We start from the raw sequence: 17892 nt of genomic DNA, 5'->3' as shown, positions 1-17892 counted from the left end.
GTGGGGAGGCTCCCCTCAGGCCTTGCAGCTTCCTTCTGGGTTGCAGCTGTTCCTCAGCCACCATGGCTGCTGCTTGGATGGGTTAGAGGAGGAAGCACTAAGCAGGCACTTCTGCTTCAACTCACTGAAGTTTTGCTCACTGGCCTCCTTCGGCTGGCCCACAACCCCCTGATCACAGGCCGATTAAATACTTTATGCTGATTAGGCCAGACCAATTTTATCATGCCTGAAAGTTTACAGTGAAGTAATACACTGAACTCCATAAAATCACTACATTATCCAAATACAGGTTATTTCCCCCTAAGCAACACTGCAATTGAGCTTCATAATAAAAAAGGCATACTCATCTCACTAAACACTTCAGATGAGCATCCATTTGAAATTGCTGTTCTTTGGATTGAGGGTCTTACCTTCTTACGCACCTGTTGTTCTTTGGCAGAATGAGCTTTCACATGTTTTCGAAGGGAACTTGGGTCAGTGTAGCGTTTGGAACACCCGGGAATCTGACAGGCGTATGGTTTCTGAAAGCACGCAGAAAGGAAAACAGTATAGAATGTCTGCTTTGGAAACACTGACCTATAATATTGAATTATAAAGTTGGAAGAGGCTACACAAGGCATCTAGTCCAACCCCCTGCTCAATGCAAGGTCAGTCTAGAGCAGGGGTCTGCAACCTGCGGCTCTCCAGATGTTCAGGGACTACAATTCCCATCAGCCTGTGCCAGCATGGCCATTGGCTGGCAGGGGCTGATGGGATTTGTAGTCCATGAACATCTGGAGAGCCTCAAGTTGCAGACCCCTGCTCTAGAGCAACCCTGACAAGTGGTCATCCAGCCACTGCTTGAAGACTGTCAGTGAGTGGGAGCTCAACACCTCCCCAGGCAATTCATTTCACTGCTGCACTACTCTTGCTGTAAAAAATGTTTTTCCTGATAACCACCCATAATTTAAACATGTCAGTGTGAAGATATGAATGGTTATGTTCAGAACATGAAATGTCTAAGGATTGTTGGCACTGCACAGACATATTGTAAAGCTTTAAGTTGCCTGTTCATCTTAAAACTTCTATTTTAACAAATGTAGCAACATATAACAGGCCTGGTCAAAAACAGAAAAATAAAATAATTTACTGCAACTACTTTAACCCAGTATTTCATGGATCTAGATACTTAAGTTTTTAGATCAGGTGGCCTGGAATTGGATGAAAGTGTAGTGAAAAGAATAATATGAAGCCTTGAAATGCCATAAGCCTCAACTCTTTTTTGTTACTAATATCAAGTAGTACTTAAACACATAATCTTTGTCCTGATTGTAAGAGACACTTCTTCCGTACATTTCAGAGCATTCTTACAGAAATCCCACATGTGACAACACTGCACCTCCATGAGAGCCCTGGCTAGAATAATTGCCAATCAACAGCCTAATTGGGCACCCCACCCCAATCTATGAACCAATTCCTAAACTCCAGGTATCTGTCCCTGATCTGACTGGCTCCAGTTCTAAGTAAGTTGGATTTCTTCTGTAGTACCTTTAGAATAGGCTGAATTGTAGTAATATATATTTGGCACCTATTCCTTCCCCTTGCTCATTGCTGTCATATGCGTTGGTCATCCCACAAATGAGATAACTGAGTTTAGATATTAGAGGTGTAAGATGATAAGACAAATGCTACCTTTATGTATCTTCCTCTAAAAACATACTTTGTTTTGGATGCTGCTGCTGCTGTGCAGAAGAGCCCCATCCTCCTCCCAGACAGTTTGATAATTTTACATTAGGACATTACTAGTCAATCTCACCAACATCAGAAAGGCAGCTATAATGTCTCTTATCAGCAGTATTCCTTCTTTAAGGGTAGATTCTAATTCATTTTCCAGGACTGCCTTAGACCTAACTCTAGTCTAACCTAATAACCTGCTATTCAATTCAACCAGCACATTCTAACAGGTCTTCATAATTATTTACAGATTCTCCTTTCACAGAAGATAAATGACAGATTGACCTGCATTTGAGATCCCAAATCACTTCCACATGCATTCAATAAGAACTACGCAGTCTATCTAAATCCTTTTTCTTTGTAGGTGCCTCCAGAGGAATAAGTAGTCTTGCTCCGAGTACCAGCAGGAAATTTCGAAAGGAATAATAAGATCATTCACTGAGTCAAGGCTTCAAAGGCTAACCTGATATGTACCCAGAAACTTGTATATGAAAGTCAATTTATTGAAAGCGCCTGGAACACACAGAGTATCGAAACTTGAGGAAGGATGATGGAAACCATTATATTATTCCTTAGTGGAATTAGCAGGGCAGAGTATTTTCCCAGCTATGGTAACACATTATTAAAGATGAGGAAACTAGATCACAAAAAAGTCCATCTATGCTAGCCCAAAACCTTTTCAGTCTTACTTTCACACAAGATTTGGTTACACAGCAGGCATATAAAGAGGAAAGAGTGTGATTCACAAACTGAAGGCCTTATATTTCATGCATTTGGAATATTAACAGTAGCATGCACATGAACCCATTCTAATTGCATACAACACAAAAGAAAAGAAATATACTAAAGCACCACAATATTTTAAAGTATTGGACAAATTAACAAGATAAGTTATATGAACACAAACATTCAGTCTGTGAACAGAACAAAAATGAAATAATATGTGGCAAAGTCAACACAGATAAAATGTCAGTCAAAATTATTACTGTACCTTTTTGCTGATTATGAATATTTCATAGGATAAAAAGAGAGGCAGAAAAGAGCAGAAGAAACAGAAGAAAAAGAGAGTGGAGAGTTAAAGATGGGGAAGGTGTGTGCTGTAACACCTGTATCAAGAGATACCAAGACAAAGAAGGATTCGTTCTGTGTATACTATCAAGTCTACAAAATGATTCTTGACTGGTGAGCCAAGTTTGTCTACCCCAACACCCTACACTGTTTATATTAACATCAAATAGTTAAGTTTCAAAAAGGTGCATCCTATACAGCATATTTAATTTCAAAAGAGCCACATTTTAGAAGTAATTACAAATTCAAATTGCTGAAGCTGACTTTCAAATAAATAAAACATTGTTATTGTAAGTGTGCTTGGGTTTGGAAAATGTGACTGACTGGCTTCTATGACTTGTTTGTTTTTGCAAGGCATAATGTACATTACACATTCCTTAATGCTGCACTGTCTGAAATGTGTAGCTGCTTGAAAAGTAAATATCAATTAACTGCCAGGTTTCTGCCCCATAAACACCCAGCCACACTCTAAACTACATATACACTTCTTTGAAAAGACAAAAGAAGGACTCTTGTTGTTCTTTATAAGCTTTGGACCAAGAACATAAATAACCTAAGGAGTATTCTTGCTTCCAGAGGTGAACTGATTATAGGAGAGACTAATATGACCTGGACATATCTGTAAAACAGCTATTAGCCAAACACTGGATTCCTAAGAAAACTCCAAAAGCCAATGTCAGCCAATGAGTATTCTATGGCAGCTCCGGGTCAATGTAACTCTGTTTCCAATACTCTGTTTATCTATATTTCTGATTATCCAAGTGTTTTGTATTTGCTTTGAGAAATCTGAATTGCAGTTTAACTATGGCATTCACACTGCATTCCCTGAAGTCTAGGAAAGAAGAAAGGAGAAATGGAGCACTAATCCAACACAAGCGATCCACTGGGATTAAATGCATAACAATATAAAGAAAGCCATGCTGGATCAGGCCAATGCCCATCAAGTCCAGAAGTCTGTTCACACAGTGGCCAACCAGGTGGTTCTAAGGAAGTTCACAAGCAAGACAACTGTAACAGCATTATCCAGCCTGTGTTCCATAGAATGCTTCTCAGATACTGGAGAGAATAAGTATGCATCATGACTAGCACTTAAGTATGTAACAGCATAAAATCTGTTTGGAGAACCAGGCCCATTACTTGTGAAGCCCCATTTCAACCAGGGGAGGCGGGGATCATGTCCAATTATAGTGTTAAGATTCCACTTGGTAGATAGCTGCTTAGTAAAAAACAGTCATTTTCATTTTCTGCTTTCTTAGCTAATAAACCAGAAGCATCTTCCTAAGGACCAAGACGGCCAGAGAAAGGCTGCCAATTATTCAATTGACATTCTGGGTCAAAGAAAAGGCTGGTGAGTACAAGGCTTGATGGGACACAGGAAAAAAAAGAAACTTTCTGGGGTTGAAAATTACTATGCATTTCAACGCATGGGCTTACATTTACAAATATCAGTCAAAATTATGGAACATTTTTACAGAATGTTCACATTCCCCAACAGTGACATACCTCAGTGGCAACAGCCAAGATCTCCGTATACAGGGAAAGATTTCCATATACAGGGAAAGATATACACAGGTTTCATTCACATTAAATCACATTAAATGTCTGGCAAAGTAGCAGTAAAAGGAACCTGTGACAATCCACTGGACCATCCATTTAATTGTTGATGCTTCACAATAAAATTTTAGCATGCTAGTAAAACCAAAACTGTTTGCCCCCAATGGCTTTCCTGCCAACATTTCAAATCCTGCATATGACATCACAGAAAGTACTATGTATTCCAATGGACCACAGAGAGGAGATTGGATAAGTTCCCATTTTACCAGCTTTATCAATTTCTCCATTACTAGCTGTGAGACCAGGAAGGTAGCATGTGATTAAATAACTATACTTGGTATATAATAACAAATACAAAGATCTGTGTCAAAAACTTCCATATATCCCTGAAGAATAAATAACAGCATACACATTGATCATGTTGTAAGAAAGCCATGTTTACCCTGTGGTGGTTACCAACATAAAAAGATCAATAGAGCACCTGAATGTAGTCATATTGCTTAATCCTATATATTTTATGTATTTATGAAGGTGCAAAGAAACTAGGGCCCATGCAGAATAATGCACTTTCAATCCACTTTCAATGCACTTTGCAGCTGGATTTTACTGTGCAGAATAGCAAAATCCACTCAAAAACAATTGTGAAAGTGGATTGAAAGTGCATTATTCTGCATGTGTGGAAGGGGCGAATGACTTGCCTATGAAGGCTTACCAATTAAAATAAAAACATAGAATCCCATAAAATTTCATTTAAAAAATCCAGCTACAGCATAAAAACAAAACACTGAGCAGCTTAAAACAAGTCAGTACAGTTCAAAGGCAAAGAGCATACAATGAAGTTAAAACTCACCCTTAATCAAAAGCTTAAAAAGAAATATTTTGCCTTGGGTGCCCAAACAAAAGTAATGTAGATGCCAGACAGCCTTCAAGGTGAAAGGCATTCTATGACAAGGGAGGTGCCACTAGTGAAAAAGCCCTGCCTATGGATGTTACCTGCCTCATTCTGAGCAGGGTTTGCAAAGAGGATCTTAACTAGAGGGTTAGTAAAGGAAGCATTTAATTTTTGCAAGGGTAATGATTTATAGATGATGGTGTAATATCAGGATCAGTTAACTACTGGATGCTCAAAGCAACATGAGCATCAGCTGCCCAACAGAGAGAGCACTCCTTATTTTGCAGTGTTGTGGGGTTTCCAGGCTGTATGGCTGTGTTCCAGTAGATACCAGCCTTGTTCCAGTAGATACCAGATACCAGCTCTGAAGATACCAGCCGCAGATGAAGATGAAATGTCAGGAGAAAATGCTACAGGAACATGATCATACAGCCCAGAAACCCCACAACACTCCAGTGATTCCGGCCGTGAAAGCCTTCGACAACTACTTATCTTATTTGTTTGTTTGTTTATTTAATTGGGCTTGCTATCCTGCCCTTTCCCATCCAAAGCCAGTCTCAGGGTGAATAGCGCATATAGTTATGCAATATACAAAATTCAATGGACATAGACAACATCACACTAGCATCTCAATAAGTGAACTGAAGATGCATACTGTGCCTTTTAAATCAATACTATAGTGTCAGAAGATGTACATATTCATAAGCAAATGAACATTATTATTAATACAACTATGTATAATTTCTGTTTATTTTCTTCTGTTTATAGAAAGGAGAAGAAGCTGTACTGCACAACTCCAGATATACAGACATTCATTCACGGCAACAGATCTTTGGGAGTTACCCATTAGGAATTCCAGGAAACAGCCCTATTCAGGACATTCAGAATATCCTGGGGGATTAGAATAACATCATGCTTACGGTATCCAGGTGTGTTCGCTGATGCTTAGCTCGATCACTAGAGTTGCTGAAGGCTTTCTGGCAGCCAGGATGCTGACAAAGATAAGGTTTCTCACCCGTGTGACTTCGTAGGTGGATCTTAAGGTTTTCAAGTCGAGAAAATGCTTTGTTGCACCCTTCAAACTGCAATAAAGTCATAAAAAATTCTGTAAAGCTTTATTAAATAAACCATATCCCGTTACACTGAACACAGTTTTATTTTTCTAATCCAATCTGGACATGCAACAAATCAACCAGAATTCAGAACATCTGCTGAAGTTTATGGATGGAGCACATTTTGCTCTGCTGTTTTAATCCATCATGATGCATAGCATAATGGTTGGTAATACGGTGTTTTCAGCATACACAGTGTTGAGCCTTCAAGATACGGTTTAAAGGAGCTTAGACATTAAGAAATAGCAAGTGTTCAGCTTAGGGAGCGCTTTTGTTAACATTATGATGAACATGAAGAATTGGCACATAAGCTGACGTGGGGATCAAAGAGTCACTGCTGTGCAAACAGAGCAGAGAGAGAAAAAAGACTGCTGAAACACAGCACACCAAGAGAGAAAAATACAGGAAATAGCAAAACATAGCCCACTACATTAGCATACTAAAGTGCTCTCAAAAAATCTAGTGCAATCATCTATATCCATCCATTATGCCCAAACTGGTACAGACTGTACCAACATGGGTCTCATTATCCGAAGTGATTGTTGCTACCACCACATATACAAAGTCAGTCGCTTAATTAGAGGACTCCACAAAATAAGCAAAGTTTAACTTTTAGCATTGCTATATCTAATAGTAAAGTGGGTGGCTTTTATCAATCATGAAAGCAACAAAACCAGGCCACCCACAGACAAGGATTTCTACATATCTGGGAAGTTCCTAGGTATCCAGAGAAATACGTCTCTATCAAATAATCAAAATAAAAATATGCTTTCTTCTCTCAGCTGGTCTGATGGGAACTGAGCATACTCCAGAGGATTCATACTCATATTAACAGTCTGATCCCTCTCTGCTCCAGAGGATTCATTCTGAAAATGCCCCAACAAAATTCTTAACTTCAAGTAGAACTCTTACAGAAAGAAAGGAAAGGAATGGGGATTAATCTCTCTATCCTCTACACTACCAGGGATGTTGTTGTGTTTTTTGTTTGTTTGTTCTTCTCCCAAAGCGGCACACTTCTGAGACTTTCAGTGCAGATTCCTAGTCTCATACCTGTGCAGCCATACAGACTAAACACCCAGTATTATGCAGCTAAGAATGACGTCAATAGTAAGGTGACCAGATTTTCACCTTTTTAAAGCGGGACACCATGCGCGCGCGCACCCACTTGGCCACACGCGCACGCAGCCGCAGGAGCGCACTGCCTTCTGACGTGCTCCCGTTTCCTGCCCTGTGACAGAAGGCAGTGCTGCAGACTTCCAAAATTCGGGACATTTAAATAACCCCGCGGGACGCGGGACAAATTAGTCAAAAGTGGGACTGTCCCACCAAAAGCGGGACTGTCCCACCAAAAGCGGGACGTCTGGTCACACTAGTCAATAGCTAAGAAAAACTTTATTTTTGAACTCAGCTTAAGTGAACAGACTTGAGAATGGTTTGGGATGCAAGTAAAGCTTTTGTAAGAGGCTATCTGATATACAACATAGCTGTGAACTTAGCAAATGCAGAATATGTTAGAGAATATTAGAAAAAAGGATAAGATATTTTGCAACAAATAAATTTTTACAACAGTTATTGATGTTAACAATCAGAGAAATGGAAACAGAACTAAAAATGCAATACAGCATGATTACAGCATGATTTTAATTTTACTTCACTGCCAGATGGGGACAGCTTTGCCCTCAACCTCCGCCCACAGCCAGCTCACCTAGTCTTACCCCCCACTCCCTCACACTGCTTTACATGCTTCCACCTCACCCTCCTTCCTGTTGCTGACTTCTTCCCACTTCTTCTCCTGCTGTATTATTTCTATTGCCCATAGCCTCCCCGCTCCTGCGTGTCTTTAGATGTTTAGATTTTTAAAAAAGTTAAATAACCATATTGATAGATTTAAAAATCAATACTAATACTGTGTCTGGGAGCGGGGGTAGCCCCCACCCCCTCCCCAGACTTGCTCCCCAGCCCCTGGCTGGTGGGCGCTTCCCCCGCGACTCGAGGCGCCATGGCACAAGGGGAGTCCCGTTGCCACGGGAACCGAGCAGCGCTCCGCTCTCTCCCCGGCCAAGCTGGTGAACCGTGGCCCTGGCGGCGAGAAGAGTTGCTTCGACGCCTCATCGGAGGAATGAGGTGCGAGCAGGTCGGGCAGGGCCAACAGAGTCCTGTCGGGCCACAAGCGGAAGGCGGGAGTGAGCGCCGAGGCGTAGGGGCGGGGTTTTTAGCCCCACGGAACGCCAGGGAGGGGAGAAAAGGGGAGAAGCACAGGAAGGAAGGGGGAGTGGGCGAGATGGAGGGAAGGAGGGAGAGCGTGTGGGAGGAGGAAGGGGACGGAAAGAGCGTGGAGAGGCAGTGGGGAGGACAACAGAGGGGAAACTTGAAAGGAGGAGAGGAGCGGACAGAAGGGGTGAAGGACTCTGAGAGGGGCGGGAATTGAGAGGGAAGGTGAGGGAGACAAACCAGAGGCTGCCAGGAGGGCTTCTCTAGTTGCCCTCTCTAGCTTTCTGCAGTTACTGGGCAAGCTGTGGACAGCCTAAGCAAACTGTGGCTGAAGAGGCTGTCCCGCTTAGACCACTCCCCGGAGAACGGGAGTGAGGCTGGAAGTTCCAGCATCCGGGCAGGGGAAGGTGGGTTGGCAACAGGGGACCTGACGGGGACCCCACCCAGGGTGCAAGACAAACTAAAAAATGTAAAAATAAAATTAGTCAGTCCAAACACCTGATTTGCCCCAGCATTTGATCAACAAACTGGAATGTCTCTAGGCTTCTAGTTTTATACACAAGCGATCAGTGATTCCAGATCACAAAGGGGAAAGCCTGTTGGTTTTGACGCTCAGGTTTGTAGCACATCAGGAGATGGACAATCAGAACCTGGGGAGCTTAGCAAATGGTGGTTCATATTGTCCTTTTGTGGTTTTGCAGTTTGCACACTGCAATTATCCCCTCCCCCAACTTCTCGCCATAAAAGATAATCAGTGTTCAGGCAAAGTGTACAGGTGTCATATTCAAGATTTTCTTAATTAGTTCATTGTTTTCAATGTCAACATATCAATCTATTGATAAGATTTAAGACAAAAAATTAAAGTCTATCTTAAAAATTAAAGCACACATGTGCAATAGAGAACCCACGAAACATCCCCCACCCCAGATGCAGGAAAAAGCCAGCTGATAGGTAATGTCTGCCACGCTGTAAACAGGGTAGTGGGTAATAATGCCAAACATGCCCCGAAACAAAGATTCCCTGGCCAATTCTCTTTGAGGTCACAGGAACTTTGCCATGCGTAATAGGCCACAGAATACAATAAACTCCATCTTGCAAGTAGGAAAATTGCCAGAGTCTTAGAGGCCAATATAGTGTTAATATCTACAGAAGGTCAGTACTTACCTTTGACAAGAAATCATAGACCAATACCGTTACTGAATAATGTCTATAAGTTGTTTACTGCAGTTTTAGCTGAAAACAGTGTTACAAGAGTTCATCTATGAAGATCAATGTGGATTTTCACATAAAAGCCAGTTAAAGGATAATGATAAAACAGTACTAAATATCTTGGAATATTTGGAGAAACATGATAAAAAACAAACTGCTCTGATCTTTCCAGATGCAAAGAAAGCATTTGATAATCTGAATTTGTCTTTTTTATGCAAAATATTAAAAAATATGGATTTTGCAGAGAATTTCATAAAATGGGTGAAATTGATTTATATTTCACCATCAGTTCATATAATTATTAATGGACATTTAACAAAACCATGTGAGATTCAGAAAAGAACAAGGTGAGGTTGCTTACTGTCTCCTCTTTTGTTTATACTAGTTCTTTAAACACTGAATAGAGATCTATGATTCGATGACAGATTTAGGGGCATAAAATGAAGAAAGAGACTTTTAAATTAAGAGCATTTGCTGGACTTCTGGGTCAGGTGACAAAGAAGCTGCAGGTTTCTCCATTGTGGAGAGAAACTCTGATGCTAATAAACGGTTTAGCATCACTAAACTGTGCTAATCTTCCCAGGATTAAATGGCCAATATTTTCTTAAGAGCAATCTCCTTAAAACTGAAGAAATGAATGACCTGTGAATCAGAAATTTTATTTGGCTAGGGAATTCCCCTTTGGAATAGTTGGTGTTTTTCTGGGTACCAGTGAGGTTTGGAAGATTTTAGTCATTCCAGAAAAAAAGTAAATAAATAAATGGCAATGGTCTGGCGTCTGGAGCACATATTTTAGAAAATAGGCTTCAAAAAACAGGCAATGTAAGATCCAAGATTTGTTACTGTTACAGTTCAGGAAATATGCAGCTGTCTATAAAACATAAAATAAGAAACTTTGCAAACCTGGAATGCTCTAAACCCATTTATTAACCAAACTTCTAAACCACTTTGATACTAAAAGTAATCAAAGTAACATTTTAAAGTCATAAAACAACAAATGATGAAAAGCATAACTCTGAAAATGTGAATGGCCCATCTAGGGTTTTTACTAGGCGATATAAACTTTCCCCATTCTCCTTTTTTAAACAAAAAAATCTTCCACTTCTTAATACCTTAAATTCTGTCTTCTGTTGCTACTACCTTCTATTAACGTTTGCAATGTTAAGTAATTGCTCAGTAATTGAACATTGGAACCAGGAATTTTTTTCTCTAGAACTTTGACAGTGATAGACACAATTCTACACAAGGATAAGCTAACTGATTTTGTTTTTAGGTTTTACAGAAAGGGCTGGAGAAGCTTCTGTTAATGGTACTGAAGGGCAAACCAGATGTGGCATTTGTCACATGCTCATCATAGGGACATGCAGCCATCCACTACATGCCAGTCCCCATGGAGAACTCCCTTTAAAAGTGCTGCAGACCCAGATTTTGGTTGGGCCTGCAGCCCAGGGCAGGAGCCCCTCCTTCCCCATGCCAAGATCCCAATAAAGTGTACTTTACAACTGATTGGGAAACTGAACTGCTTTATCTCTGGATCATTACTTACAATGTGGTCATTAACAGCCCCAAAACTGAAATAATCAACAAAAATCATCATTTGCAATCATAACAAGCCTCTTTCTGCCCCTTATCCCTCCTTTTCTGCAGTTTTTATTATAAAAATGGAAAATTATTTCCTCTTCATGGCACCTGAATAAGTGAGGTTCTTGAAAGAAGTGAACTCATGAAAGTTCAAGTTGGAATGAATGTTGTTAGTCTGTAAGGTGCCACTGGACTTCTGTTTCATTTTGCTACACTAAACTTGCATAACTACCCCTCTGAAATTACATTCTTCCCTCCATGTTATCCTTACAAAAACTTTGTCAGGTAGTTCAGGCTGAGCGTGTGAGTCACTGCGTTCTCCAAATTTTAGTGCAGGGATTGGACTGCTGCAGTTCAGCAAGGGATGGCACCTGAGGTCACACTCTGTTCAAAAGTCCCTGAGAGAGCAACGCGGGGTGTAGTGTTAGCTGCTCCAAAATGAGGTACATATGGGGACCAATGGGGTAAGGTGGCTGAGCTTGTAGCAGGCAAAGACTGTGGCTCCCCCAAAACCACAACTCAATAGAACTCATACAAGTTTCTTTTTTCCCCATTAGTTAAGTGTAAAGGTTTCAATGGTGTTGATGGTAAGGGCAGCCGCCTAACCTTGAGTACATTCCACAGCCCGGGCGATGGGCCAGCTTCATCGGCGGAGACTTTATCTCTGCGCGGGAGATGAGGTCTCCGTTCCCATGGGAAGCCGGGAGGGGGATGGGATGAATAGAGTTATAACCCAGCTTCTTGGCGGGAAGTAACATTCCTGCCACTTCGCGTGTACTTGAGCTTTCTAAGATGTCTGAATAAACGGTCTTTTTTTCACCAAAGAGCCTTTTATTTCTGCTTCTATGGAATTCCTTACATTGTGGCAGGAATCCTTAATTCATCTATATTCCTAGTGTAGTGGACCTCTGGTGTCTCGGCATGGAGAGGTTGAATATTGCTGCGAATAAAAGCGGTAGCCTCTAAAGAGGGTTCCGACCTTTCCCTCCTGGATCTGGAGGAACCGGGCGGGAGAACGGGTCTCGCTGGTGACTCTTTTCCCGCCCCTCAGATCAAAGCACGAAATCTTCCTTTACTCCGTTGGAATCCAGGACGCATCTACCTAATTCATGGGGACTTACATGAGTCGCTTTGGGGCGCTTGTCTATGGATCGAAATTTCAGGATCGGATCTCTACCCGTTTTCGTGTGGATTACAAACCTCAGATGCAACCTGTCATGGAGGAGACGGCCCCAACTTCCACCTTTCATGCGGCAACCCAGGAGTCCACAACGATTCCTGGACTCAGATTTTTGCGATGCTCCCAAAGAACCACCGTGGCACAGCACTGTAAAGCCCGTCCGGCTGACACTGGGACTAAATCTGGGATTGGGAGGGGTATCCGCATCGCCTTTCCAATCGGACCCCCCTGATCCCGGGTCAGCTGCCGCTTCTGGAGGTGCCTCGGTGAGCCACCGGGTGGGTATGGCGGTAGTTCCTCGGCGTCTCGCTTCCAGACTTAATGGCGAGTCCGAAGAAAGCCTGCACTCCCAGCCGGATTCGTTCCCTCTCCCATCGAAAGCAGAACTGGGATGAGGAAGTGGGGCTACTGCAAGTATATCAAGAAGCATGGAACCGTGAACGCCTGTAGCTATGGGAGGAGGAACGGGCTTAGCTGCAGCAAGAGCGCTAAAACCTGCAGAGGGACCGGAAACAGCAACGCAAAGCAGTTCAACTCGAAGCGACCGCGCTGCCAAAGATACGCTCCAATCCACAATAATATGCGCAGAATCTGTCAGTCCATGATAAGGTCCTGGAACACTCCAGAATTGGATTTACAGCGGTAACGCAAAAGCGCGCTCTTCAGGCCTTGGCGCATCGCAGCGCGAGCTTAATAAAACGCATAAACGTGGACGAACCTGCCAAATTGGAACGAGAAAAAGCAGCTCCTGCATGCGCACCAGGATGCATTGACCCGCAAGAAGAGAGAGAACTGGCTACGCTGGATAGGGAACTAAGGAGGCAGCAGACCAGGAAGCCCCAAGTTGGAGTCTATGTTGTTGCGTACTGATGCTGCCGGCGCCAGAGGGGCAACGCGGTTGGGTCCTGCCACCCAAACGCCAGCTGCACCGGCAGTGATACCGCCCCCGATTCCGCCCCCCCCTGTGCAACCGGGCTGCCCACCAACCCTGCTCAAATCCGTGCACCCGCCGCCTCTACGGGCTTAAGAGCCGTGGAAAGGGGTTACCATAGGCCCCCGATACCTCGCCCGCTTTGATAACCCGCTTCCAAACTTCCCTATTTCATTTTGCAACTCGATGCCCACATGGAGGACTACATGACGGTACCGGTCTGAGCGTGGCGAAAAAATACGTGGACATCGGCTCAGTCCTGGATGGGGCAGCAGCCTACTGGTTTGCGGTTCCTTTGGATTTGGTAAGATGAAGACTCTCGCGACGCAGCCCGCGTTCTTCCAAGCCTTAAGATGCGCTGCCAAGATCCGGGCGCCGAAAATGAGGCTATCCGCACCATCAAAACTATCCAGCAGGGCAACCGACCGCTTGCAGAATTTGCCTGTGAATTTCGTGCAGCGCGCCACTCGACTCCCTCCTGAGTGGCCTGAACGCATGAAATGCGAATACTTCTCGGATGCCACGGCAAGCTGCGTGGAACGGTGTTTTTAATTCTGGTTCCTCGCACTAGAGCTGACTGGAGCCAGTTGGGATCCCAGGTGGCATCTCTCGCTTGGAATACGCTCGTGCCGGAGGCCGCCCACGCCTCAAGCCCGCCACTGGCGTCACCAAGACCAGCCCAGCCGCCTCCATCGAGACCACACACTCTGAGCCAAGCCGTCGCCGACTGGGATTTCGTAAGTCCTGTACTGCATGGAGGACCAGGTCATTTAGCCGCCAACTGTCCGTCAAGAAACAAAAACCAACCGCTTCCAGCCACGCCAAGACCCCATCTGCCAAGCCACCATCGTAAGTCACCGCCCCCGACGGGCTCATCTACCCGGCGCGTCATCGGTTGGCTTACCCAGAGGAGGGGGAAGCAGCTGTTTGCCTTCCTTCATTCCCCATGGATATGGGTCCGACTCCTGACGCCGGTGAGTGAAGGCAGCGCTCCCATTACCGTCTCAAGCCGCTTCTGGCCAACCCCGCTAAACATACTCGCATTATAGCCTCTGCCCAGACTTTGGCTGCTCCCATTGCTTAATGCGTCCCCAGGTGGCAGAGAGAGGTGAGCCAGGTCTGGACCAAATTCCCCTTGCCAAGCCCATACCATTCACCCAAATGGATCGCAGCCCTCTCGGGAACGAAGGACCGGCCCAGTTCAAAACACAACCGGTTCTCCTCCGTTCCGCTACCACCATTGGGAGAAAATTAGTTTTATTTGGGCACCAGTGTACAAACACTCCATAGTTTTGGGCATGCCATGGTTAGTTGTTACATGAACCAAAAGTTCATTTGGAAAGAAACCCATCTTGTGAATTCACCAACCCTCCCCCAAGCGTAGAACACATGAATTGGGGGGAAAACTCACCTTCTCCTGACACACACCCCTCTCTACTTCATCAGCGATTGCTCCTGATTCTACGGCATCCCAATCGGGCGTAATAAGATCTTAGCCATGTATTTTTTCAGGAGCACGAATGCTAACAAGTTGCCACCCCATAGAGACACTGACTGCAAATCGTTATACAGCCAGGGGCGCAACTGCCCAAAAGGTAGAATCTACCGTATGAGTCTCCAATGAGGAGAAGGAACTGCGTGCCTTCTTGGACAAGAACCGCCATCGCGGGTTCATACGTGGCTACCAAACACCACACACGCTTGCTCCCGCTTTGTTTGTCAAAAGAAAGATGGGTCTTTACTGCTTTGCACAGATTATCGGTGTCCCAATGCAGTCTCCCCTGTCCAATAAATACCCTTTTGCCTTTGATCAAGGACCTTTTAGATGCACTGCGCAAAGGGCGCATCTTCACTAAAATTAGACTTGAGAGAAGCCACTACAGGGTCAGAATTCGCTGAAGGCTACAGGAACACTTGACTGGCGTTTAACACAAAGTTTGGACAGTTTGAATACTTAATAATGCCATTCGGGTTAAGCGGGGCCTCTCGGGGCTTTTATGGCCCTTTATCAACGAAGTTCTCCATGATTTATTGTACAAGGGAGTTGCGTATAATTAGATGACGCTTTTAATTCTATTCACAAACCATAGAAGAGTACCGCGAAGTACTGGTTCTGGAGGTATTGGAAACGCTTGCTCGACAACTCTCTCTTTGCCAAGCTCTCCAAATGCTGCTTTTCACCAGACCTCCATTGACTACGGTTATCGGATCTCACCGAGGGCTTAAAATGGGATCCTGCTAAAATTGATGCGGTCCTCCAATGGCCTGCCCCCACCAACCGCAAAGAATCCCAATCTTTTCTGGGCTCGCTAATTTCTATCGTGATCTTTATCCCCGCCCGCTGAACTGGACTCTCCTCTCTCACAGACCTCTTACGCATCTGGCGCGGGTAAAGATCCACTGTCCGCCACAGCCCCGGGGGCCCCCCTTTCCTGGTCTGAGGAATGTCAAACAGCCTTTCAACTCTTTAAAGTCTGCTTTACTCCACCTAACCTATCCTAAAGCACTCCTGACCCAGATCTCCCGCTTGTGGTTCACGTGGATGCTCCTCTCGACAAAGCTTTGGGGCAGCCCTGTTGCAGAAAAATAAAGATGGTAGGCTGGTTCCGCGGCGGTGCTTATTTATCAAAGAAATTCTCCGGTGCTGAACTCAACTGGACTGTGGGAGATAAAGAGACCGCGGCCATCAAAGTAGCATCGACTTCTCCACTTTGCGCCACTGGCTGGAGGGGGGGCCAAACACCCCTTTCAGGTCTGGTCGGATCACAAAAACCTGGCCGCTCTTTCCACCCCCCTCAAGATGTCCGCAAAACAAACTCCGTTGGGCAATGATTTCTTTTCTCGCTTCTCCTTTACCAGTCCATTTTTTCCCTCGGAAAAAACCAATAAACTGGTTTTGACGCCAGCTCTCGCGCTTACCCGGGGAGGGGGGTGGAGCTGCCTTACCGGACATTCCACGCACGGTTCGCTCTTCCTCCCAGTTAGCTGGCTGTCACCCGATCTCAAACGCCCACTCCTCCTTCACCGCCTACTCCTAGTCTCGTCCCTCCTTTCCTGGCGGAACTCGGGAGGAGGCGGGGCTGCACAAGCCTCCAGCTGAGGAAAGCACTCCCAATTGCCAGCTGGAGAATGGAGTTTGGCGGAGGGGGGAGTGTTGGTACGTGCCAGTTCTCCTCCGCAAGCAGGTTCTTGAAGCCTGCCACGATGCCCGCCCGGCTGGACATTTTGGCTTTCTGAAAACTCTGTATTTGGCCCGCCGTCCGTTCTAGGCGCCAAGTAATGCGCAAGGACATTGAGGCGAGTATTAAAGGTTGCTCTGTTTGTGCAGAAGCCAAAACCATTCCGGGAAAGCCCCATGGGCTGTTGAACCTTCTCCCGGTGGCCTCCCCCGCCTCTGGGAAGTCATCTCCATGGATTTTATTACAGATTTGCCCGGAAAGTCATGGCAACACGGTCTTCAGGGTGGTGGTGGACTTATTTGCTAAACAAGCCTATTTTTATTCCATGTGCTTCCATCCCTTCCGCTCCTAAGCTAGCAATCGCTGTTCATTCAACATGTTTACCGCCTACACTACCAGTTAAGGTGGTCTCCGAACGCTGCCCCCAATTCATTTTCTAAAGTTCTGGAAGGCGTATTTGGGCTAGGTTAGGTCAGCCTTCGCTGTCGCCGCCCCTTACCACGCTCAAAGTGACGGTGGAGTCGGAGAGAACAAACAGAAATCTAGAGCAGTATTTTACGCGAGCGACACTAACTACCACCAAGACAACGCGAAGCTCATTCGCTATGCGGAGTACGCCTATAACAATGCGGTTCATAGCAGTACAAAGAAAACCCCCTTTGAAATATTGTGTCTGGTCGCCTTTTCCCTTCGCTGCCGCGAATCCACCAAGGACAGCTTTGGATCCTCCAGAGCTTTCAACACGATTTCAATCCCTAGTCGAGGGATGGAAATCGGTCCAGACCGCCTTACAACAGGCTAAGGACTCCCCAAAGCCGTAAGCTGATAAGCACCGCTCGGATTTTCCTCATGCGTGTGGGCGCTTAAGGTGTATTTGTGGTTCTACCAAAAATCTCAGAGACGCGGTATAAATTTTTTTCCAAACTAGGCAAAAGATTCGTGGGGACCTTTTCAGATTACTAAAGTGATTACCGATGTCACTGCCCGATTGGATTTGCCTAACTCTCTTAGTAACATTCATCCTGTCTTCCATTCCAGTTTACTCAAGGAGGCTTCGCCTCGACATGCCCGGCACGACACTCCGGAGACCCCCCCACCGACTATTATTGATGGCCACAAGCACTACGTAAATCGACGCCTATCCTGGACTCTCGCGAATCGCGAACGCTTGCAATATTTAGCCTCTTGGGCGGGATATTCCTCTGGGTATAATCAATGGGTTTATTCCGAAAATACTGGATTTCCCAATTTTATTTCTGCTT

The 17892-nt window shown here is 44.7% G+C and overlaps 1 protein-coding gene across 3 annotated transcripts in view; it reads right to left on the bottom strand.

Moving 5' to 3' along the window:
* Positions 1-17892, bottom strand: part of GLIS1 (GLIS family zinc finger 1) — a 254899-nt gene that overhangs the window by 48392 nt on the left and 188615 nt on the right. For all 3 annotated transcript variants that reach the window (XM_048498920.1, XM_048498922.1, XM_048498921.1), the window contains 2 exons: positions 6148-6309; positions 411-521 (listed from right to left, as the gene is read on the bottom strand). In XM_048498920.1, coding sequence (XP_048354877.1) covers positions 411-521; positions 6148-6309 — 273 coding nt within the window. The remainder of the gene's footprint in view (positions 1-410; positions 522-6147; positions 6310-17892) is intronic.

This window comes from Sphaerodactylus townsendi, linkage group LG05 (genome assembly GCF_021028975.2).
Source record: "Sphaerodactylus townsendi isolate TG3544 linkage group LG05, MPM_Stown_v2.3, whole genome shotgun sequence".
Taxonomy (NCBI): Eukaryota; Metazoa; Chordata; class Lepidosauria; order Squamata; family Sphaerodactylidae; genus Sphaerodactylus; species Sphaerodactylus townsendi.
The sequence above is the reverse complement of the archived record's forward strand: the minus strand, read 5'-3'. Positions and strand labels throughout refer to the sequence as shown.